Here is a 26,263-nt window from a genome sequence, read left to right as displayed (position 1 = left end):
GTCCTTCCTGACCGGGCTGAGGCGGGCTGGTCCGGCGCCACAGCTGTCTGGAAACATCTACAGGAGTACTTCAGGGAGCGTCCTCTGCCAGCGCTGCACAGTGTGCCACAGCAGCTGCGCCGCAGAGGACAGGAAGCGTCTGTCCTGGATGGGAAGGCTGCATGAGGACGGTCGGACCGGAGCTCCCGGAGTTGGACTCTGTGTATGCCAAGCGTTTGCAGAGGGGAGTGTGGTCCATCTGAAACACCCGGGACATCCGGCTTGTCTCTCAGCTTTCAGGGAAGAGTCACTGAACTATCAGGACTTGAACTGATGAGGAGCAACTTCTTCCCCAGAATCAACATTTCCAGTCATCTCATTAGCTTCAACACAGTCAAATCCAATACTTCACACAAAAGAGTATCTCCACACCACACTGTCCACTAATTCTGAAATCAAAGCAATGGCTCCTTTTAAACAACGTCCATCTTGAGCCCTCTGCCTTTTGAATGGGGCTTTACAAACATCAGCTGAGTTGAGAATAGTACCAATCTGTGAGCTTTGGACTTGAGAAGAACAGTTAGTCCAGAGTATCCACGCTCACAGTGTTTCCTCCATCTCCATACGTTCCCTCCCTCACTCACCCCCTCCTCCACATTCTGTTATCGGTCTGGCAGCGAGAGAGAAAGAGAGAGCAGGACGGACAAAGAAAGAACGGGAAAGAGCATGCGAGACTCTTGGCCGGTGTGCAGGCTGTTTGGACAGATAGAGAGGGACGTGGAGAGCCCTCTTATCTCTAATCTCTCCCTTTTCTCTCGCCGCTTCCCTCCTCTACCTCTCTCTATCGGTTTGCCCCTCTCGGCTCCGTCTTTCAGAGACACGCTACAGTTTCCTCACTGAAAGCTGTAACACTTGTCATCAGAGCTTTCCGTGATGCTAATTAAGCATACATGACCATTGAAACAGTTAAAGACTGGGGGGGGGGAAAAGCAGAAAATCAGTGTGGAAGAGTTATGCAACACTAATTGCAGTCTCTTTTAAAAGGTTTCCCAAATGGGCTTTGGCGCTGCCAATGGGGTCCTTTGAGGAAAATGTGAAACAATGGGAAAAATGATTTGCTTAAGTGACCATAAACTGTCCAAATATTGATCCCCAAGTGCAATCTCTGGTGGAGCCCCCCCCCCTTAGATAATCAAACAAGCCAAGCAGAAGGCCCACAGTGATGTGACTGGATGGAAAACACCAGCTTGGCGTCTCTATCTGTGAAATAACAGGATTTTCTTGTTTTATTTCCATATCAGCCAGTGGCGCTGCTGCAGCACAGGCCTGTGTGCAGCGGCCGCTTGGTTTCCTTCCCTGGGATGAAGTCATATGTCGCGGCGGTGGCATGCGGGCAGCTGTAAGGTCGCCCGACCTCGTCTGAAGTCTCAGTGGTCTCATGGTTCCATTTAGCGCTGGCGTGACGGGCTCGTGGATTAAATGTCACGACACAAGGGTCACCGTGCAAAATGTCAGCTCTCACTCGCTGTATCAATCAGGCCGGCCTCTCAGAGAAACATTTACTCGAGGCATCACAAAAGCACAAAATTATCAATTGTTTTCTAATGACTTTCAGCAGTTCTCACCTCCTGACCCCAAACTAAAGGTTAATCTCTGGATGACTCGCTGTAAAACCAACATACGGACACAGTACATCTTAACAAATGTCATATGCGGTCACTTTGTCAGCCTGTTATCTGTCTGCGCACAGCAAGGGACGGGAAAACACAAAGCAATGACTGTTCCTCTGGTTGGTTCACAGAAAGACAAAAGAAGAAACACCAAGAAGGAAAAGACATCGCAGTAAAACGGTGTTTGATACCTCTATGAATGGAACACATACTTTATGATTTTATGAACTGAAACGCTGCTCTTTCCACTGAACTTTTATTGACCAAAAATCCCGGTGTTTCTTTCAGATAAGCAGTTCAATCCTTGGAAATACCTAATAACTTGATTATTGTGCATCATTGTGAAAACAAACACATTTTCCCAATTTCCCAAAGACTGAGCTGTTTTCTTTACATGAAGAGCTCTCAAAGCAGCAGTCCTGAACGGCGTGAGCAGTGAGTCCACGTGTTCACACAAAATACAGAAAAAAATCCACATTGGTCTGTTGGCGATCAATGTTCACACACAAACATGACGACTGTGCGTGAGCTTCAGTCAGTGCAAACATCACGACCCTCATACTACCATGCATGAGGGTCTGGCGTTCAATCCACCAGAGGGCGCCACTCTGAATCGACACACTGTCCAAACATAAAGATGAGGAGCGAAGGAGGAAAATGGCGTAGTTTCCATGTTAGACCAAGTTGCCTTGCTATAATGGTGACTGTCAACGATGAGCATGCGCAGTAAGCAGCTCTCTCAGAAAGTCGTTTTTGCCCTGTTTCCATGGAGACAGGGCATTTCCGAAAAAGTTTCGTTTTGAGAACCATTTTCAAAAGGTTGTATTCAGTATTTCTAACTACCACTGTTGTGCAAACACATACCCAGAATGCAACATAAGTTCTCAGTTTTCACTTGCAGAGTGTCGTGTAAACAGGATCTAATATGCTACCGTGTGTGTGTGTGTGTGTGTGTGTGTGTGTGTGTGTGTGTGTCATCATTACGTTGATTTTAGTGCTGCTTGTGATGTGCAGCTGCAGTGCAGTTGGATTTAATCTGCTACTGATTTAAAAAAGGAAAGTGTATTATAGACGTAATATCTATTGATATTTCCGCGAGGTCACACTTCGGTCCCCGGGCCAGACATTTAACATCGTTCTATCTGACAGGAGAGAAAATACCAGCTGTTTTAAACACAATGTGTGACGTGATGGCATGGATAGAATAAAAGTGGTCAGACGGCACAGCGAGCGCCAGCATCCCTCCCGTTATCAGTCCGTGATCCTTCAACTTCCACCGCTCGGCCCCGTCCATCCATCCCATTATTCTGCCCCTCATCTCCCTGCCATAATCTCCCATTCAGTCCTCCCTGGTGCATTGTAATCTGCTGTAATCTCGCGGATTAACCTCGCCGCTTTGGCTCTTCGGCTCGCCGTTCTGGTTCGGTGCCGCGACTTCAGCTGCGACCGCTGATTTCCCGCCTTTCACTGGAGGACGACGGGAAGAGGAGGCAGGTATCGGAAAAGCGAGCGGAGACGAGATCAAATACGGCGGCATCAAACACGGGAAGAGAAACGGTGTTGTGTTTGAGGCAAATATCACGGAAAAGAGCACCGACATCCCCAGTTGAAAGTGCTGTTTTTGAGTGTCTGTTCTGTCTGAATATGAAACCCGACACCTTCAACAAACTGATCCGAGAGCGTTCCTTTCTTTTTTTTTTTTTTTTGACATGCGAAGTGAACAAAGGAAACAGAGGGGGAAAATCAGAGGCTTGCACTTAAACACAGACACACACACCTACACACACGCACATCACAGCGTAGCTTAGCCGCCCGACGATTTCAAAGCGGCGGCGGCGACTAATTCGCTCGGCTCGGCAGGTGATCGCGACCACGAGACCGAATCCTGCACGCCCACACCCATGTGAGCGCGCTTCACAGAGCGACAGCACCCACTGGATTAAGTCCTCTCGTTTTGGAGATGGAATGTTAATAACAAGTGTGTGTGTGTGTGTGTGTGTGTGTGTGTGTGTGTGTGTGTGTGAGCATGTGGCTAACACCTGAGATGCCACATGAAAGCATGACTGCCGCTCCCAGGCACCGGATCGCTCCCCTCTGGCTGGTACGGAGTCAGAAGGAGGAGCCGTCCGCCCACACCGCCGGCAGATGGAGGCTGGCTGGAGGTGCAGCCCCGACTCCGACATTTAACTCTCAGATACCGCTGAAGCTCACACAACCTCGTTGCTGGAATTTGCTGCAGAACTTGTGGAACTCTGGGGAGTCGTAACCGCGTCCGCACGATTCCAGATAAAAACCCAAATACTGCAGCCGTGGCAGTGAGACTGCGATTCTCTCGTGCCTTTTTCCTGCCAGGTATAATTGTTCATTTATGTGGAGCGAGTCGTGTTAAAACAGCAAAAAGGAAAACTGTTGCAGCTTCAATGCGGCATTTCATGAATCTGATGCCTGTCAGACATTTATTAGTTCGTGCATTACGTGTGCAACCCTTCATTATTTCCTATTCTTCAACGTTTTTCCAATTTCTGTCATGATTAAGAAACAAATCTCAAATATTAAAGGAGGAAAAATCCTGCTGAGAGTTGAAACCATGTTAAGAGTTCATTAATCTTCGTCAGCACCGAAAAACAGTGGATCTTCTTGTTTAAGGCTGTGGACTGAACCTGCTTCAGGTCTGTTATTTACAGCAGATCAGAATGATGCTGCTGTCAGTGCATGAGGACAACTTCATGTTGGATAATTCTGGGGTTTCAGGACGCAGATATTATTTTTGTTGCTATCTGCATTTTCATCTCAAAATAGTGTCTCAGACATGACAATGTGGTCTGGCTGTGGTGGAAAGTTCTCTGGGGAATTAGAGAATCCTGGAATTTTTAATCTCGGGGTCCATGCAGACTCCGGTACAACAATGAGGGTTTTGAAAGGCGTCCTGATGAAAGGTAAACTCTTTGGTAGGTTTGACAACAGAAATGCTGTCTAATCTTGATTAAAGCACTGAATTTAAAAACAATATTAAAAAAAATCTGGCATTCGGTACGGCTTTGTTTTTTGTGTTGTTTTTTTTTTTTCAAAGATTTAAACAGATTCTCTCAAATCTCCGTTGTCCCTGAAGGCTTCCATAAAGGTTGAAGCTTCGCTCAGCCATCTTTTCCAGTTGGCCCAGTGTCTGGTGTGTCTCAGACATGGCTCACTGTCAAACCAGATGACGATGGAGAAAACGTTTAGTGGGGAATCTGCCATTGTTATTGCCAATATACGACTGTGGTGGTTTTACTGATCTCTACTGGTGTGTAAAGCTTGAAAAGAAACCATTCATAGGTCTATTTATACATCTCATCCCCGCTGAGGAGAATGACTCCAAGCATGTGAACTAGAGCATGATGGTCCTGTTGCTGCATCAGGATCCACCGGGGACGTGCTAACTGCATTAGCTCCGATGTTAGCGTCTAATTCCCTTTATCAGCAGCTCATCTCCGTTCTCCTCTAACCTCCTCCTCTCTTTCTTCCCTGCGATGCTTTATTTTTTTAATTTCCCATCATGGGTTTCAGCGACTCGTCCGTCTCGTCTCTCTTCGCCCCTCGTATCTCCTTCTCTCTTTTTCTTCTATTGTCCCTCCATATGACTCGGTAACACCAGGCAGCCTGCCAAGACACTGTACACTTCAATTAGAGGAGACACACACACACACACACACACACACACACACACACACTCAGACACGTGCACAATGGTAACGGCTGCCTGTCTTTCAGTGGAGAGCTTTGTACGCTTCCCAAGGAAAAGGCTGCACACTGTGTGTGTGTGTGTGTGTGTGTGTGTGTGTGTGTGTGTGTGTGTGTGTGTGTGTGTGTTTGATATCAGTCTTAGTAATCTAAGACATTCTGTCCACATCGAGATACAATAAAAGAAAGAGAGCACACCGGTGCATCCACACACACACACACACACACACACACAGCAGCTGGCCAGCATCACCAGGTTCTTTGTCGTCTCTCTCAATACCTGGAAACCCTTTCTGGCCATTACTGTCGGCTCACCTCGTGTTCGCTTGTTTTATCTGTTCAGGAAAGACTTCGGAGCCTCAGGATCCCTCTACGCGAATCAGGACGGAGTCGGAACATTCTCAAAAAGTTGTGTTTACCCCTGTTTCCGAGGGAAGGGAGCATTTTCAAAAAGTTCCATCCTGGGAGCTGTTTTCACAGACCGGTGTTTCCAGGGACTCTGAGCAGAGCAGCGTGAAAGGATGAGGGGAAAAATCAGGAACCTTCTCTGATAAAGCTGATAATGTTGGCTCTACGTTTTACAGAAGAAGATGTAATTTGAGCTTCCGTCTTTACCAAGCGGTGTAGCTTCCTGCTCTTTCATAAGATTAATCTCTTTACCCTAAATTCAATGTTATCGATTTTCTTCCCGCCACTGGTTTTGATCATGTAGCTTCATTGACAATTATGTTGTAGCTGCTTGATCAAATCACCCTGGTCTCTGGAGCTCCGTGGTGTAAAATAGATCCGTCCCTTCTTTACCTTAAGCATTACTGAATTACTGATTCCTACTGTATTATTAGAACAGTGACACCACAACGGTTGACTTTGTCCGTATAAGCTTGCTGAAAAAGAGAGGTAGGACCGGCGCAGGTTTGGCTTGTTTGAATCATAAGGAATAGTTGAACCATCTGGTTTCTTTCATTAGGGATCAACATGAACACAAAACAAGCACAAAAAACACACAAAAAGACAGAAACTCAGACATATAAAACCCAAGAGCAACAGTTCTCAAGCATATTCATAACACCTTCAGAATTACGGACGTTGTTTCAAGCGTTATCCAGCGTTAATTAATTCCACAGCATATAAAATGACGTGCTGTGTTATTAAGCACTTCCACGGAGGAGAAATTGATTTGAGAAAGTTAACTTCCACTTAATGTTTAAAGTTAAATGTATATTTTCATTGGTGTTTGTCCAAAAAATTCTCAACTTTTTTCCCTACACAACCCTGATAAAAAGAGGAAAAAAATCAGTCTGAACTGTAAAAATCGTTGCATACATGGTTTCGTTCTTGGGTGTGAAAGTGAGAGTGTGAGGGGGGAGAGTGAGGGAGGGGGAGGTGGGGAGTCTGTGTGGAGGTAAGGGTCATTGTCCTTGATTGCAGAGGCCACTCGAGACATCAGATGTTCTCGCCGCAATCACAATGCTCCCAAGTGTCCAAATCAGAAATCAGGAAGCTTGTGGAGAGCAGGCAATCAATATCATAAACATCATCAAGGACAGCGCTCCCACTCCCTGATAAGACACCCGGCCTCTCCACCTCAACCTTCTTATTCTCCATTTCATTACGTCTCCTTGACCTCGACCGGCTCTCGCCACGCCGATCCCTCTCCGTTCGTCTTCAACGCGCCGTCATCAAGTCGCCGCAGAGCGCCGAGGCTGGGACAGTGATTGGCTGAAGACAACAAGCGGCTAAGGAAATGCAAACAAATCCCTGAACACACAACAGATTATTGAATGAGTGGATTCTATGCAGCGTCACAAACAGGGAATCTGAGTCTTTCTTACTCACATCATATAGAAATGGAAAAATGCTAAGAAGTAACAGTTTTCAGCAGTGATGTTACTTTACGAGCAGCGAGGAGCGTTTAAAAGCTCAGGTTTCTGTGTTGTTCTATGAAATGGTCCGAGCTCCAGTCGAGAGGCCGGAAACAGCTTCTAGTTTTAGGGAAGAGAGTCTTTTTGAAGTCAGTCTGACCTCATGGATGGATGGATCTTTTTTCCAGCAAATATTTCCGTAATATCTGTAAACTGAACATCCACAGTATTGTGCCAACTCCTAAAACCGATACTATCGTTCTTGTTGGCAATCTGGATGCAAAACTGTTTCTTTTTTAAAGGAAGCTAAATTTTCTAATATTTTCTTTTATTATGTTAATCCACTGACAGCTGTACACACAAATACAATGTTTTTTTTTTGCTGTTTTAATACATACAATAATGATGTATGACCCATTTTTGCCCTGTTTATTTTGGTAGAGAACCCAACATTAAAGCATGAATATGATCGCATTTAATGATGCTTTATTTATTTATTTATAATACTTTAAGATGATAACATCTGCATGTCTTTAACTTCATCTTTCAATGAAGTGCTGAAAACACAAATGCACACAGGGCAGACGGTGTCAAAGAGATGCAGGAGGAGGGTTGCTTCTTTTTCATTATATTTAATTTTATTCCATCTGCAGAGCTCACCTCACGGATGAATAGCTGAACATTTAATAAAGCAAAACTTAACAAAAACAAAGCAGAGAGGTGTGTCACGGTGTCGCACACACACATTACCCCCAAAAAGACGTCAGAGGACACACCTCATTGTCCTGACAGACCCCATTGAGTGTGAAGTACGCCATGTGTGACTGATAAGACAACAGAAGGACCGTGTGCTTGCATTAGTGTGTGTGTGTGTGTGTGTGTGTGTGTTTGTGTATTGATGGACAGACAGATGGAGCAGTCTAGAGGAACAGTTGATGAAGGCTTTATACTGCAGCTGCCCCTCTCTCCTCCCCTCCACACTGAGTACACACACACACACACACACACACACACACACACACAAAAATCTCCACTGGCACCCATTGGTGTGTGTCTGTGTGTGTGTGAGTGTGTGTGTGTTGCGCTGTTTGTGTGGCAGCTGCCCTGGCATCAGGTGGGCAGCTTCTCCAGCCTGCATGAAGAAAGCGCAGCTGCTGTAGCATGTAAACGCACATTACTTCCTACACTAAACACCGAGCCTCCCGAGCACACGGCGGAGTGTGAGGTTCCCTGTAATCTAAGGATCAGCGTCTCCCACACACACACACACACACACACACACACACACGCACACACACACACACACTTCCAAGCGTAGTATACAAACAAATGGAAAATTGACCCTTTTACAATCCTGCCTCACACACATTTAGTCTGTATCCTTTCCTGCTTCATGCCCTCTAATCAGCTGCACACACACACACACACACACACACACACACACACACACACACACACCAACACACACCAACACACACCAACACAGGCTGCTGTCCGAGGCAGCATCTTCTCCTTCACGCTGTCCAAACAAAACACTTCTTTTTCTGTTTTTTTCCTCCCGGTGTGTCGAGGCTAAACCCAAACGGAGGACAGATCGCCCGTCAGCACGGCCGCCCCCGACATGCCAGTTGTTGTCCAGATGCACGCCAGACCCGCAGACACATGTCCGCCCATCACCTCCTGTATCTGTGCAGACACATGTTGTGATGGGAGGAGGTTAGCCAGCTTGAATCAGGCCACTGGCACCTGACACCGGTCATCAGCGCAGCAGCTGTCTGCCCGCGTCGCTGGCTGCCACTGAGCATCCACATACGTGTGTGTGTGTGTGTGTTGTCTGTCTGGACCCGTGGCCGTGCATGCCCCGGTGGCGGGGCATTTCTGACTCAGTGCCGATGGATCCGTGGCTCTCAGGGTCTGAATTTCTGGTGTCGAACCATTCAAACCTGCTCCTGTTCGCTGCAACATTTTCCGTTTCTGAACTAAAAAGTATTTGAATTTAAACTCGGTGTCAATAAAAACACAGTGCAGATTATGTTCATATCAAAGTGTTGCGTGTTCCCAGTTCTCCGAACAGAAAGTGTGATCTGGTGAGATTTAATCCAGGTTTAGCAGAGCAGCAAAATCAGCAACACTCTTCAAAACCCCTTTATCAGCCTCCAGAACGCAGCAGAAGCACCGGCGCCCAGCGGAGGAGGCGTTCAGGTACCGAGGTAAAAGTCTGTCATTCACGTTTCTCAAACTTGTGACTGGATGAGCTTTAGGTCACGGCTTACGTTTCCAACAAACACTGAATTATTCAACACTTTAATTAAAATGGGAGCACAGCAACAACGCGACGGTTTGCTGAAAGTTTCAGAGATATTCATTAAAGTCTGAACTGTTCCTTGCTGAATAGTTTAAAATCTAATCATCCGTGACAAGATTTTGATGATAACGTTCGCAAGCGAGCGCTTGAGAAAAAATGAAAAACAATCAGAATCCAAGCAGGGAGGGAATGATTTCACTCAGCCCTATTAGAGGGAAAACATACAACTAGACTGATGAGGAAAATCAAAGAGATTTATCTGCAGAAAGTTTAATTCCCGAGCCGGTGGTGGTCTCGATACGGTGAGTGTGACGGAGAGATGAGATCCGGCAGCTCGTAAGCGGCGCTGCTCTCAGTCACAACAGCGTAATGTTTCTGTGATGACCGATAAACACAACATTTTAAGCATCACACTCAAAAGGAAGAGCTAGTCGTTATTTATTTTTTTTCTTTTTTCCAGCCTACGGGCGCCGCTGCACAATGCCAACGCCAATGTCAGACCCCGGCAGGGCTGCTGTGAATTAAAGCCGTCCCCCGGCTGGTCGCTTCAGCTGTGATCTTTCCTTTTGTCTCCCGACACGCACAAAGCCTTCCCACTTATCAAAGATTCATTAGCCGGCTAATACATCCATCCAGCTCTCCACGCACGCCGCCCGTCCATTAGCGCCGAGCCGGATTCCTCCGCGGGGACCGCACAGATAATGCCCTGCTCAAGGACACGGGGGGTAATGCTTACGAAGGGATAGCCCACCTGGGGATTGAACCCACAACCACAACGGCACATTAGCGGGGGCTGGTCTGTGATGAGTGGAGCTGAGCAGCGTGGCGGCGGCGGCGGCGGCGGCGGCGGCGGCGGCGGCGGCGGCGTCCCGGAGGCGGGGCCTGCCGTCGTGATTCAGATCACTCCTGGAGGCTACTTATGAACCGCTCCGTCTTGATCTGCCGCTGCCCTCGCTCTAAAGAGGGACAGGTTCACTCCGTTGTTTTCCACTCTCATGTCTGTTCATCACCTCCTGCAGGACAGCGGAGGAGAGACGTCCGCATGCTCTGCAACCTCTTCGCTTCACAAGCGGCGCGGCGCGCTTCGCGGGTTTTAGGCTAAAATCGACATGTAAATCTGTTAGTTTAGGGGAAACGCAGACTGTTGCAGCATTTCTGCCGAACCATATCAATTAAATAAAGCGACCTCCATTAAGTAGCCCGTGTTTTCTCTGGGTCGGCCATAGACCAGCTGTCAGAAACGCCTCGGCGAAGCGCCATTCAACGCCGGTCTCCAAATGCACGTAATTCTGACCTAATCAAGCAGGAAAGAGCCAGATAAAGCTTTTGAAAGCTCCGGCGGGAGATGCGCAAAGTCTGAAAGATCTGGCCGGGGCTGACGGCAAGAGGGGGGAGAGAAAAGGAAACGGCCTGAAACGGCGAGGAGAGAAACTGCATTCGCCAAAAGGAGCACCAGCATGGCAGCATGGGAAATCCAGGAACCAGGCGACGCTGTTCCTGCTACGTTAGTTTTATTGGACACTTGTGTATCTGGGAACTGGGTCGCTGGAAAGGTCCCACTTCCCAGTTTACAGGGTTCACATGGAAACATGGCCGCCGCCTGAACGAGGCTCCGCCGGTAGAGCTCAGCTACTGCGTGTATAAATAGATTTCAAAACTATCGCTGCTTTATATTCAGGACTGATACGTCTGTTTCACATGGGACCACTCCCAACTCACAGTTCCTCCTGAAATCAACATTAATTAATCACAAACTAATTAACTAAGTAATTAGACGTGTGCAGCTTCGACGCCGTTGATAAAAAGAAACTGCTGTATGCAATAATGTACGAAGTTTCATGTTGTGCTGTTGAATTGTTTGTTTTGGGATAATTTTCTTTATGTTGTCAAAGCTTCTTATGTGAATTTTTATGAATAGAGCTACGTAAAATTACCTTGATTTTAGGTCATGGTCGCACTTCAGCAACACCAACAATAGGAAGGATGCTAAGAAATGTGAAGCAGATGTTACGTCCATTTAATGTTATATCATGATATTTGCTCTAAAAATAATCGTACATCCTTAATATGGCATAAAATTGGTATGTGTGTGTGTGTCTTCAATATGTCTAGAAAACCAGTTGAACAAGTAGCACCTCGATCGCCCCCTGGTGGTGGGAATCAGTAACGAACATAAGTCATCACCAGCTTCTTCATCCCAGGATTTTTTTTTTTTCTTTCAGACAGGTTGAACGACGTAAAATAATGAGTAAATATTCAGCTTTCTGGTTGGAAACAGTAAAAAGTCGAAGCCCACCTTGCCCTTTGCTCCATGCCAAAATGTGACAGCGACCGACTTCCTCCCTGAAGGATCGCAGCAGCAGAGAGATTTCTTGTTATACAGCTGGTGGAGGCAAAGATGTGACATCCATCTTTACAGATAGTCTGGAAATAGTCCGCTGCATTACCGCAGCACAAGGAGACAGATGTAAATTTGTAGGCGTGCTCTTTGAAAACACAGCAAATACGAAGCGCGGCTCGTTTTAACCCATTTCTCTCATCTTGAACACCTCGATGAAGCGGATACACAGTGAGATCACACACAGGCAGACGAGTACAGCGCTATTTTATCTGCCTTACACGTCTCGTCTTTATGTGCCTCCAGTTCATGAAAAGCCTCGGAGGCCCAGTTCGTTTTTTTCTTTTTTTTTTTTGTAGAGTGACGTATACTAATGTACTAATGGATAGAGGAGATAGGGGAGATAGAGGGAAAGGAGGAGTTCGAGGAGAGAAGGACAGTTCACCACACACACACACACGCACACACACACACACACACACACACACACACACACACACACACACAAACACAGAGGCAGGGAAGGAAAATTCTCCAGAGAGGCAGATTTGCGGGCAGCGAGCCCACCTTAGTAGGAGGAAAGAGAACTGAAGGTGACATATAAGTGTGTGTGTGTGTGTGAGAGAGAGAGAAAGAGAGAGAGAGAGTGAGTGGAAGAGAGAACTGTAAGGTTTTATGACAAGGGGGAGCAGGGTAGCGCCGGTGGACAGAATGGGACGATAATGCACTCAAACTCTTACAGCAGTAATATTATCTCGGCCGGGCTTACACAGCATTCCTCTCTTACAAAAGCTACACACACCTTCAGAGAGGACGGCACACACCGGCGCAACACTCCCACACGCTGACTCCTGATGAGCGGTGTATGTCAGAGCAGCACCGACACCGATGCCAGGTACAGTTTGAGGGGTTTTATACTCTGTTAAAGTTCTCTGTTACAACCAAAAACCAGAAACACTGACTGACATCAAAGTTTCAGCTGAGCCAGGAAAACCGCTGAGTTTCATTTATAAGACGTAGTGACGGACCTGATTCCCAGTGCTAATAAAGGTATAGCTGCTTTGCTACATAAAGTAAATGCTAACTTCAGGCTAACTGGGATATTTGCCACAAAAGAAAAGTTGTGGGAAATGTTCAGTAAACTCTTAATCTGTGGAAATTATGTGCAATGTTTCCACAGGAAGCGGTTCTGAGCTCCCGAATGAACTCCTCACACACTCAAAGATTCACAGACGCCTGTTGTGTGCTGCGAAAAACTAATCGGACATTATTCCGCTAAGTACTAGTTAATGGGATAAAGATGGAATTAGAGTGTTCAGGTGTTGTGCTCATCTGCTCATTACGCGTTTGCATCGGAGGGAAGGGAAGCCGCAACCCTGCACACACACACACACACACACACACACACACACACACACAAACGGGGAACAGACAGCCGCCCGACCCCAAGAATATCAATCATCGGACCAGCCCGGTGTTTTTGCCATTTAACCAGCCTGAGCAGCCGATACGCCGCTTCAATCATCGTCTGCCGGTCTAAATGCTAGCGCTAATTAGCATTCACATGCTAAATTACCTCCCATCCCATGTTTCCTGATTAGGCTTAATCATTCTGACAGCTAGTTTTACCGCTAAACTCGCAGAGCCAGTGCATCCGCGGCCATCTCCAAACTCCAGGACGCCGTCCAAAGCACTGGCGTCCGGCGGATCCTGGGACGCGGGGATCGGCTAACGTCGCTCAGACGAGCGCTTCACGACGTGGGAGTCGATCTGGAGCTCCTTCATTGGGTTGTAATATTGATTTGTGTGGTTACAAAATGATTCATAAGACTTTAATCCTCCTTTGCTGAAGCATGTTCGTCAGTAAAAGCACAAACACCATGTAACAAGTGAATGTTGTGTTTTTACAGGGTCCCAGATATATAGCAGCAGACAGGAGGTCCTAATTTCATCCTGACCCAGTAGAGTGAGGTAACACTCTCACTGTGTTCGTCTTTTATGTGCTTGTCAGTAGGGCCTTTTTATGAAGCCTCTACATGTCTGCCATTTAAACTCAACGCTATCAGTGCCGTGTTGATTTATGTCTGCTAACAGCACTTTTATAAATACCTTTTCGACTGTTTAAAAGTGAGGGTCGACTGTTAAATATAAAATCCTGATATGAAAAATTGTGCCTATCACATAAATCCAATGTGAAAGAGGGAAAAAAGCACCTCTTGCAAAAAATAAGTCAAGTGTATGAGTAAAAGAACTTATGAAGGCACTCATGAAATTGATTAAATCTGGTTAGAAAAGTGGAGGTAACTACTGGAAACCGTGCTAAAAGAAGTCTACAGGTTTAGTTTTGTTTCGAGTGTCACATAAAGACCAGGAGCAGAGAGTTAACAGTGTTTTGTTGGCCTTTGGTGAAGCCTTAAAAATGAACCAAACTGTCGGTTTTTCTTGCCATTATGAGATTTTTGACCGTAGTGCCTCGGATAAATGACAAGAAATTGGCTTTGCTGAGAATTTTAAGCCTGTTAGCATAACAAGAGCTGCACATTCAGTAACACAGAAATTAAGACTGTAGTTTTTTGGTGTAAAGCTGATGCTGACGTGCACCAACCAGTTTGTTTCAGAAAAAGTAGTGTATCAAGAATCTAATGACAGTTTTCGAGCGCTACCTGCACATTTAGCAAATCAACAGAAAACTACTGCGCTGAGACTTTCTGGCATATCAGGCAGCAGTTAGCAGATCGGTGGAAAGAAATGAGCTAAGCTAACGTTACCTGCCTTTTGAAACTCTGCCAAATGGTTTCATATTTTCCTCATGATTTTTGAAATAAAGCTTGTCCTGATCAGACACGGTTTATGAAGGTACTTCCACTTTACCGTTATGAAGGAAACAAGCACTTGTTGCATCATTTGCTTCATTGAAAGTCATAATCCACTTAGACAATGTGCTATCCATTTAAATGCCTCTCGGGAAGAGGTGTTTTGTTAGATCTGCTGCTGAAGAGATGGTGGGCAGATCATGACTCATTTCAAACAACATACAGCTCATGGTTCATCCAGCTGAAGGGTTGATAGCATTAAGGAGGCAGGACGTTGTTAGCTGGCAGGGTGGGGATAATGTGCGGAACGTTTTGGCGCCGTCGCAGGGGAGATTGAACACGTGGAGCATCTGGCCCCCGAGAGCCAATCAGATCATCTCCGAGTGGGAGGGAAGTGCGACGGAGGGAGCGGGGCAGGTGAACTCGTGGTCCGCCTCGGCAGCTCCGAGATGTCCCGGAGTCTAACGGGCCTCGCTCGTCTCCCTGTCTGAAGGCAGCGAAGTGCCAGCGCTGTGTCAATCAACCGGTTGGCACAGTTACCTCGGCAGCGCTGTACTCCAATCAGTCCTGTCACTCAGGCTATCTTCCAAGATAGAGAGGAAAAGGAAAAGTAATTGGATTTGCTGCTAGCAGGGAAATGATGAAATGACATGAAACCATACCCCCTTTTCACCCGCCACACACGTAGACGCAGCCACACACCTGAACACCACTGTGAGTAAATCTCCTCTTTCTCCACCACCCCCTGCTCTCGCGCCGTCTCGCTTGCCTCTTTTTGTTTCTGAAATCTGGAAATACTTCAGGCTGTTGAGAGTTTCTTTTCATCTCGCCTGATGCGGCGAGAGCACCTTGTTCTCCCAGGTAGACAAAAGAGGAGACGAAATGAGGGGAATGAAAGGATTTCCAGGTTTTTACTGAGATCTGAAGAGGGTTTTTTAGGACGTTTCTGGCAATCGGCGCAGAAGGCGGCCTGTGGTGCAATTTCGCGTTGTTTAAAACTCAGTACCCCACCTACACCTTGTCTCCCAACAAAGTGATGCACCGTGGCGCTTCGAAGAGAAATGTAATCATGTGTGACTTTGAAGTACTGAGCAATGAACGGCAGTATAGGCTGCGTGCACGCGGCTCACTGCTGCAAGCTGGCGAGCATGACACTTGAATAGAGGAGAGGCGGCCGGCTCTGTCATCAGGCTGGGAGAGGGAGGCCTGCCGGAGACGCCGCTTATAGCCCTCGTCTTGCAAACCTGAGCACTGACTGCTATAAATTCCAGCGTGTCCTTCAGCACATGGCAGCGTGTCTTCACACAGCGGCTCCCGTCCCTCATTGGGCGCCGTTCAATAATTATCAAGACATTACAGGAGTTCACTGCATCGAGCTGTAAGTTCATGTGCAACCTTTAAAAAAATGTTGGAAGGGATGCTGTAACTGATTGATCCCTCAGCAATTAAGGTTACTGTGTCATTATTGTGATGATATTTTAATGATCTGTGTTTAATGCTGTTCAAACTAAGAAGCAACAGGCCGGTAGATCCAGAATCATTTCACGATAGACACTGTCGTTTACGAACAGTCCAAACCCACGAAGACAGACAGCAACAAGGACATTCTCTGCTCATACGTCGCACGCTGAGTCGACCACGGCGTCGTGATTAGTCATGCGGATGTGATTTACCCTTCGTTACGTCACACATGCAGACAGAGACGCCAACGCTCCTCCGGTGGACCGTCTCCATTTAGGACCGACACCAGTGATTATATATTCATAGATCAATCAATAGCGAGAGTCTAGCAGGCGAGACAGGTCCATGCAGATAAATACACCCTGAGCAACAGTCACACTGTAGGAATGCTAAAGAGTACGTGTGTGTGTGTGTGTGCAGACATCAATACGCCGCGGCTTTACATTTCATTAGGCCAAGGAGCACAGTTTAACTTCCAATGAATAGCAATAAAAGCCGCAGCCTGTAAGCATCTCTCTCCATCTGCTTCCCCCCTTTCTCTCTTTCTTTCCCAACTTCTTTCTAGTCCCAGCTCTCGACACCTCTTTACTCCCGTCTAAATTTTGTTTTTGCACAAATCAAGCTCGTCCGTTTAACAGTTGTTCTCCAATTTATTCGAAAAGGCCTCCACTTAAAGGGAAAACTAATCGCCTCCTGCGTCAGAGGAGAGGCTTTAGCGGGCACCGGCAGAACGGAAAAGCTTAATAAACCGGCAATGGCTCCAATCGCTGTTGATTTATAGTGATTGTCATCCCGTCTCGCCGTTTCCCTTCTCGTATAGACGACTGCATTTCACCGCAGTATCTGCATTGATCTGCGAGCGGACGCGAAGCAGCCTCCTCCTCCGCGTTCACCTTCCTGCCGCGGATGCTGCGAGCACAGGAAGACACGCCGGCTGAGGAGGGGGAAATGGGATTCCGATCGGCGGGATATCGTCCGGGATCTGCTGACCCCGGCACTCTCCACGAGCGCTCACACAGACACACAAATCATCGGCCTGCACACGCAGTCGCAGACAGTCCGGGGGTCAGGCGCAAGGACTAGTGGGCCAGGTTTCAGTCGACTTAGCAAAACTCCGGTGACAGGAAGCCGTGTGAGGAGACATGTGTGGGTCTGTGTGTGCAGATTATCACAGCCTACACAAAAAGCAGCATCACCGGGCTCTCACCGCTCTCCCACAGTTCAGAGAGACACACAAGGCTCACACAGAAAATCTGTGTCAGAACAAAGTCATAGTAGTGTAGAACTAATCTCCATTGAGGTTAGCTAGCTAACTTAAGGTGTTGATCCCATTCATGTGTCTTGGTAGATCCTAACGTAAACACCTTGATTTTCACAATTTAGTTTCAGAAACCTTTTTGTGTTTACACAACAACATTTTTCTGTTTACACGGAAATGGCAGAAATGCTGAAAATGATGGAGTTAGCATGTTGGGCCATGAGTTGGCTCTTGCCTTTGAAATGAAACCACACAAACATGTCCACAGAGGACAATGCGCTGTGAACACTGACATTTGCATGGACAGATGACCATGTTGAGAGTGCTATTCTGGGCGACTTGCAGCCATAAAACTACCAGGTGGACTGGGAGTCAGGACACTCTGGAGGCCGCTATTGTTGTTGTTGGGGGCCATTTTCAAAGTGATGCAATTTGAGTGGCTCCACATATTTCTGTCATGTAAATGAACCTCCAAACCCCTAAACCCAAACCCCACAAAGGTTGTTCGCAATTGAAGCAGAGACTAAATCTAGCAACCAGGTCTGGTTTTGATGATTATCTCTTAAAAACAACTTTATCACAATAATATTCCATCATCACCTCCGTCTGCTCCAAACAACAAACCACAATTAGCTTCTGGAGGAAGGTGTGAAACAAACACCAGAGAGTTCAAGCTAGCATTGCAAAAGTGTAAAAAAAATTGCAAAGAAAAGGTTTACTTTTTTTTCCAAATAAAAGTAACTGTTAATTTATTTAGTGTGGATCACACTGTTTAAGAAAGAGAGAAAACACAGCAACTGAAACCCAGAACTCAGAGATGATACATTTTCTAGCACGAGGGAAAACATTTGATTCTAAACTGGTCAGGAAAATGCTAACATGCTAAATAATGAGTCGTACTGAAGCTCTTCTCTGGGACTTCTGAAGTCCCTCGAAGCATATTGCTGCCACAGAAAAGCCCATTCGCTTCTGAAAAATTAACATCATCCATCCATCCAACTTCCAGTGATGGGAATCTGAAGCGCCAACAGTTAACGTGACAAAAGCCAATTAGTAACTAACAGAAAAGCTGCAGAAACGCAGCAGGATGTGGGACGCCGCAGTGACTTTATGTCAACACAAAGAAGAAGAAAAAAAAAGAAGCCTGGCTCCACGTTTCCACAGACACTGCATGCTAGGCTGTCAAACTCATATCTGAAATTGCAGCTACTGAATATCTGATGGCGCCTTCGCAGGGTTTAATAGAACGTGACAGAGAGGAAGATGTAAACACAAAGACATCAACGCTTGGAATGAAAGACATCGACACTTACAAGATGATAGCTAACATGAAAGTACAGCAAAAAAAAAAGAAGAAATAAATAAAAAACTGTGGGAAACATTCTCTCAAACTTTACAAAGGTTAGAGATGTAGATTTAACTAGTTTTTTTGATTTATTTTGCATTATGTATGTATTTATTCAATTATTTTTATCCTCAGGTGACTGTTTTATTCCGCCTCGACAGCATTAGCGGCGCCGGCGCTCTCGTGAGGAGGTGTCCTGCTGCGGGGAGAGAAGAGAGACGCTCAGTCGGATCTCAGATGAAGGAGCAGCTGATTGGCACGCACGCCGAGCGGTCTGCTCAAACAGGGCCGCTTGAGGAACACACACCTATCGTCAAGCCACGGGCAAAAACACACACATTTCTACTGCATTACAAGCGAAGCCTCCTCACAGACGCAAAGCTTTGTTCAGACCTTTTTTTTTAATGTACAACAAGAATTTGAGGCGGACGCACGTTGAATCTTATCTATATTGTAGCGTGACATGCTAACGACATCATTCTGAGTGTTTCTGAGGAAACAAGAAAACAATGTGTTCTGATTTGAAACGCTGTTGAGTAAACGGCGCCTAAGCAAGTCCTGCCGCCTCCAGTTTTATTCCTGCTCTCCTCCTGAGTGAAGATTTGTTTCCCTACATTAGTATCACTTCTCTTTCGTTCTTTATTTTGTTAATACATTTTCTAAATTCCTGAGTTTAGTGTCTTTCTGTGTCATCGTAGTTTTGGTAATCCTGACTTCTGGTCGGTCTCATCTCGGTTTTGGTTAGTCTTCAGTTTGTATTTAACCTCCTACCCACCAGTTGGCAGTATTGAGTCTGTGTTGATGTACTTTAGTAGAATTTATTTTTGCTCTTTTTCCCCGAAAGTCCTCTGTTTTTTGTAAGATGACCAGTTTTGGAAACGAGCGCTGAGTCCAGTAGCAGTAAAACCCACAGATTCTCATGCTGCTGCTTCTTTGAAGGACTCAAAACACCATCTTGTGGACTAAACCTGAACTGCAAGGCTAAAGCAGCAGCAGCAGCACATCACAAAATTGTGAATTCACACTATCCCTTTCTGAAATGTTTGGAGTTTTGGTCTGAGTAGTGCAGGTGAGTGGTTGTTGTTTTATTAATTTCCATCAGAAATCCTCGAGAGCCACATCAGTAAAACCTCTGCACTCACCTTCGAGACACTCAGCAGCTTTTGACAATCCTGTGAATCAATCATGATGGAATGCTCAACTTGATAAAACCCCCACAGCTCCAGTGTGTCCTACAGCTCCACCCCAAAACACACATGCACACTTTCTGTATGAGGAGTGTTCATCCTCCCACCTGCAGCCCGACCTTCATCACTCTTGTGTCTTTTTCACTATATTTCACAAACATTCCCTGACAATAGAGAATCATCTATTTCAATATGATTACATTCACACAGACGACACAGAGCACACATTTAAAGCTGAGCTCAACGAGCGACAAAGCTGATGACCATTGGGAAAACAGCATGAAAATTACCCCAAAGTGAAAACAGCTTCCTCCTGCTGAGCACCGACACATTCTCATACAGCGTTCAGAAGGAAATGATTCCTCATCTCAGCCACTGATTTTCACTTTCCTGACATTAAAATCTGCTGTTTCTCCACTGCTGCCTCATTGCGGCAAACATCTCATCCACACTAATGATCAGGGTCATTCAATAAAGGTAACAAACAAATGAAAAACACCTTTAACTCAATAAAACCTGAATCACCTTTTAAGTGTCGGTTATCAAAACTTCAAGAAGAAGTAAAAGATAAACACTGTCCTGTTTTAAACTTTGACATTCAGGCTTGTCTGTGTTGTTGAGTCGTGGCTCCGGGCCAAGACCTTATGAGTACTCTGAGGCCTTCACAGGAAAGGTTGTCTGACGGGGGAATCCAAAAGGTCTGAATGAATGCTGAACAGGATTTCTGCTGCTGAAGTGTTCTCCCTTATCGAAGTGTGTTGTGTCACCGGGCCAAGACCTTATAAGCACTCCAAGACCTCACAGGAAAGGCTCAGCAAAAGATTAGAAATGGTTCCAGAATACTTTCCACATGAGGCGTGGATTCCAAGCAGTGTCTTTGTCCAGAACTTTACAGTCCAGCAAAGATATGTCAACACAAAGGGTACTGGACGAAGCCTCATGAACCTTAAAAGGTGTCTTCGAAAGTTCATGACCTTAGAATCAAGAAGTTGTCCAGCGTCACATAATTTGTCATTTGGAGATATATTTAAATTCTTCTTGTTCTTCTTCTCGTTTGGTCACCTCTTTAGAAACCTCTGATTCATAATTCATCTATCAGTTTAGTTTTCCAGACACTGTTTGTAAAACTAAACACGTTGAAACGCCAATTGTTTGACATCACTGTCATTACCAGGAACTCTGGATGAAGTTGGTTGTTGGTTGGATGTGAGCAGAGTTCCAGAGTCAAACATTGCAACGCCACTGCGGACACCCAAAGCCCAGAAGCTGGCCTACCTTCCTCATGCGCCCGCTGCGAGTGCCCGTGAACGCCACGGTGTGTCCGCGGTAGTCGTAGGCGGCCACGGAGGTCATCCCGTCGTCCTTGTCCACGTACAGCGGGATGCCCTCGATGGCTGAGGTGCCCCCTAGAGGCTGGTTGAAGTCCTGCCCGCAGAAGTTATCGTCTATCTGCAGGGGCTGCCGGGAGAGGAGGAGAAGGAGAGAAAGCCATTAATTCAACCATTAACACTTACTAAATCCCTTTTCTCGTTAAACTAACATTAATTCTTAAAGAAGGTGGAGTCTTTCCATCTCGCCGGCACTTAGAAGGCATTTTACGGTGCTGGAGTGACGCCAAGTCACTGCAGATTTTGAGAGAAATTGTGAAAATTATTAGACGTAAGAGGAAAAAAAACAACCCCTTTTCCCTAAAAAACAAACACAGAAGAGCCGAGAATGATGTTCGTAGTTCATTAAGAACAAAAAGCTCTCAAGGCCTGCGCCGTCGGTGCGTTCCCCTCCGCTACGGCCTTTGATTATTTCATACAACACCATGTCAAACCACGCAATTAAGTATCACAGCACGGTCTCAATGGATGAACAGTTGTTTGCTAATGTTTGAAATATTGATTCCTCTCCGCTTTGGCAGTGCAGCCTCTAACAAGAGACGAGCCAATACACAGTGTAAATCAACTGGAGCGGGAATGAACTTGGAAGAGGGGGGAAAGGAGGACGGACGGCGAGGCAGCACGGCGGCGGAGGGACGCCACAGGAGGTAAATTATAGGTCAGATTAGCATATCATAATCAAAGTGTATGCCGTGGGCTCGTCGCCACCGATACGTTGGTGTGCAGCGGGCGATCGTTGAAAGAGTGTGTGAGCACCGCACACGCGTGCAGAGCGGGCGGAGATCTTCAACATAATCTGCATTACCGTGGTAACCGCAAACACACTGCGCTAATCTGACAACACATATAGCATGCTAACACAACAACTGCAGATACAGTAGATACAGTTTAAGTGCAGTAGGTGGCAGTGGTGAGAGCCTGTGGTGTCCAGCTTGTCTTCAGTTTCTTCTTTCGAATTAGATGACAAATCTGCAACACTACTGGAATTTCAAAACCCGAGCTAATTAGCTTGCCAACCTTACCGAGGACAAAGCACATCAATTTCACAGTTTGGTTTTATTTTATGAGCGCATTTCCAGGGACTTTACATTGAATTACCTTCTTTCAACAGCAAGACGCTGCAGCTTGCATGGGATTCGAACCGCCACACCAAAAACTATGTATTGTATGATACAGTGGCCACAGTTCTCATATCTCCTGTGTTGCTATTCTGTGACCTCCGTTTCATATAAATAGTTTAATGCAGGGGGGTTAAACACATTTTAGATGATTCAGTTTCACCTTGAGTGGGCTGGATTGGTAAAATAGTGCCATAAAAACCTTGAAATCAGAATTTTACAGTTTTTCTATGTTGTGATGCCAAATACACATCATGAAAAATATCCATATTTTCTGAAAAACAAACAATAACCGACTACAATATCGACATAAAGCCAAATTTAATGAAACCTCTCAGTGTAGAACACTGTGACATCTCCATAAACCTCCTATACCTGTTTAATTATGTTTTTATAAACTCACCCTGACAGCATGTCTGGATGCCAGCTTGCTAGTTTCATGGCAACATCACTCTATTTTGGAACAAGGGACCCATTTCTGAGACTAATATTCAAACACTTCTCTCATTTGCTGTACAATATGCATTAGCTCTGAAAACGTACTCAGAAATGTTGATTATTGAAGTAATATATATCCATCAGTCTGCTGTGTAACCGACTGAAACATCACAGGTGTTAAACACTTCAGAATTCTGAATTCCTTCACTGTGATCCGTTTGTGTTTCTGATGTGTTTAACTACAAACGCCCGCGGATCTCGTGGGAACACGTCGGCATGACACGCACCTCAAGGACATGGAAACTCCTGCAGCACACAGCTTGATTCCACATGAAGAAACAACGTCAAGAGCAAAGAAAATGAAACGCCTTCGCAGTCGAGCTGCACGTATGAATACATGCCGAAGAAACGCATAAACGAACACGCATGGCCACCATTAAAACCGCCTACACGGCACAAATTAACACGCCAGCTTTCCCCCGGTCATTACAAGACATTCATCTAGAGAGTTTAACTTCAGTGCAGCAAGACACAAAGTGTGAGAAAGAGACATAGAGAGAGACAGAGAGAGAGAGAGAGAGAGAGTTGATTGATTTGCATAAATATGTTCAGGACTGTTTGTAATCTGTAAGGAAGCAAAGTTAAAGGACACTCATCTAAAAGAAAAGACATAAAAAGAAGGTAGAGATGGTGATGGATTTAAAAGTAAATGTATCTCAGCATTCAGTCACAAAGTGCGTCTCAAGGAAATAAAGGAAATGCATCGTCACGAGGCGATAAAGAACCTTAAGCGATTAAGATTATGAAAAACACCGAAGCGAATAGAAACGGCACGGAGAGGAGAATGAATAAAGTGAAAGCTTCTCTAGGTAAATGTAATAAAATAAGCAAAGTCTAACACTTATTTGAAAGCCTGAGCAAATAATAGCATCAGGAAGTTTGTTTCACAGGTGAGGAACGAAGCGACTGACGCCTCATTTTAATGTTTCCAAGTGAAAATGGAAAACTTTGACAATGCTTAAGAGTCACTCCAAACCTGGAATAAATCAGTGTGTGTGCCACACACACACACACACACACACACACACACACGCACACACACAATGTCCCATCAACACTTCAAAAACAGTTAAATGTTCATTACACGACAGAGGAAGACAAACGTTACTGAAGTATCTACATTTCCAATAGCGGGAGATTAACCACTGTTTTCCAGAGAGATCACAATGAGGAGCTTATTTAGCGTAGCGGCGGCTCAGACCTCCATTCATCTCCTCTCTTCATCTCATTACTCATCAATCTTCACAATCCTCTCCTTAAGTAGAGTCTCTTTTCTCTTCTGACTTCAAATATGTTCGTCATCCTTCCTCCTCTCTCCAGGATCAGCAGCCGCAGATCAAAGGTTTTGTCTTCTTCTCTCCCTTTCATTCACGCCGTCCTCCCTTTGTTCCCGATCCGGGTGGCGAAGCCGGATTCTCGCCGTTTACACATTAGATGCAGATCTGAACGTCGTGCGACCAAACAGAGTGGAGGAGAAAGACAGGAGGGTTTAATCCAGCTTCAACTCCAAGTGTTTACAACGGCTTCGTTTATTTATCGCACTCCTGAGCTGATCTGCATTCAGGGCGTCTGCCGTTTCGCGCACGCCGGCGAGATCGCCATCTTCCCGGCCCTGTCGCCGGCGGACGCTAATGGTTTGTTGTGTTTAGCCTGACTTGCATCATTACCGGAGAGTCAACAGCTCGGATTGAGGCACAGCGGAGCGTTCAGCCGCCGCCTCCCCGCCGCAGCCTCACACGGGCCTGGCATCTGCTCGCCGCTGAGCGCCGCGTCCACGTGTGATTCCCACCGTCTGCGCGCTCCATCATCACTTTGATTTGTCTTTTTTTTTTTTTTTAAAGCAAAAGATGCACGATGACGCATTCTTAATGTAAACGCTCAGATTTAGTAGTTTTTGACATGAACGACTTCCTGTAAATGCTGACTCACCTACTTTTAAGAAATTAAAAAAAGCTTTAATCCTTAAAATTAAGAGGACTTTACGGCCCCCAATGAATCTTCACCGATTTAGTGTATAAATCACAAATAAAAGATCTGCTTCAATGCTGCCAAAAATGTTAAAATGTCATCCGTTTCAATAAAATGAGGATGAATTAATCTTGAAAGTTACTGTAGCAGGATTTCCAATGATTTAGAACTTTTTAAAATTCATCCCAGTTGGCCTTGTTGTCTGAACATGTGTGTGTTGTTCTGTCACTAAAACAATGTAAACAGACGCCGTTCTCAATACACTGCAGAGCAAAGAGGGACTCCTCTGACAGGAAGCAGTGTTTCCGCTGAAACGTGGAGTCGTGAGAGTGAGAGTGACGCTCCCTTCGCTCCTCTCCCTCATCCTGCAGGACGGCGGCCCGTCCGGCGCTCGCCTGGCCTTCTCCGCTGTGTTTGCCGTAAATCCGAGCATTAATCCTTCACTGCGCTCCCGACATGAGGTGACCTGCTCCAGTCTTTATGAGAGCGTTTACAGGCCCTGTGGAGCCTGGAGCCCGGCCCCGCCGGCGGCCCGGACCTCTGACCACGCTGTGATTACCAGGAGCTGTAGCTCATAGTAAGGACACTGTACATGCCATTAATACACACACACACACACACACACACACACACACACACACACACACACACCTTTGTTCTACTTCCAGGGGGTCAGACAAGGACAGAGTCCCCCGTGTTGTCCTTACCAAAGACCTCTGCTGTACACAGGCACAGGATGGCCGCTGGCAAAACACACACACACACACACACACACACACACACACACACACACACACACACACACACACACACACCACATCGAACCACAACACACACCTAGACCCCGGTCAAAGCCGTGCTGGGTGAATGATGACGGGGTGAGGAGGGAAAGAGTGGGGCGAGTGAGGTGAGGAAGACATGGGAGAGAGAGAGAGAGAAGGGGGAGGTCTGATTCTGCCTTATGAATTTCCATTAACCACAGCGGCGTGAGAGCCGAGAGCGGCCGAACTGTGGTTTGAAACTATGCAGCACTGGGAAGAGGCCGTCACCATCATGACCACAGCTGCAGTGCACCCATCCACCCCTCAGCCACACACACACACACACGCGCCAGCGTTTCCCGCCGCTTCTGTTTGTGTTTGTATTTTCCTTCCAGATTTCAGGCCGAAATATTTGCATTTCTTTCATGCGTTTCAAGTTAATCTTTCCATTTAAAAACGAGACTCTTTAAGACGGCCGTTGTTTAACTTCTTTCGTCCTGAAGGCTTCTCTCTTTCTTCCTCTTCGTAGCTTTGATCCTTTCCTTTAACTTTCTCGCTCTTCAAGTCTTCTTTATAAGTTTCTTCTCCATCA

The 26,263-nt window shown here is 46.0% G+C and overlaps 1 protein-coding gene across 1 annotated transcript in view; it reads right to left on the bottom strand.

Moving 5' to 3' along the window:
• plxna1a (plexin A1a) overlaps positions 1-26,263 on the bottom strand; it is a 235,418-nt gene that overhangs the window by 187,223 nt on the left and 21,932 nt on the right. Inside the window, exon 2 of the mRNA XM_030118875.1 lies at positions 21,214-21,396. Coding sequence (XP_029974735.1) covers positions 21,214-21,396 — 183 coding nt within the window. The remainder of the gene's footprint in view (positions 1-21,213; positions 21,397-26,263) is intronic.

This window comes from Salarias fasciatus, chromosome 20 (genome assembly GCF_902148845.1).
Source record: "Salarias fasciatus chromosome 20, fSalaFa1.1, whole genome shotgun sequence".
Lineage (NCBI taxonomy): Eukaryota > Metazoa > Chordata > Actinopteri > Blenniiformes > Blenniidae > Salarias > Salarias fasciatus.
This window is presented reverse-complemented; position numbering and strand designations above follow the sequence as displayed.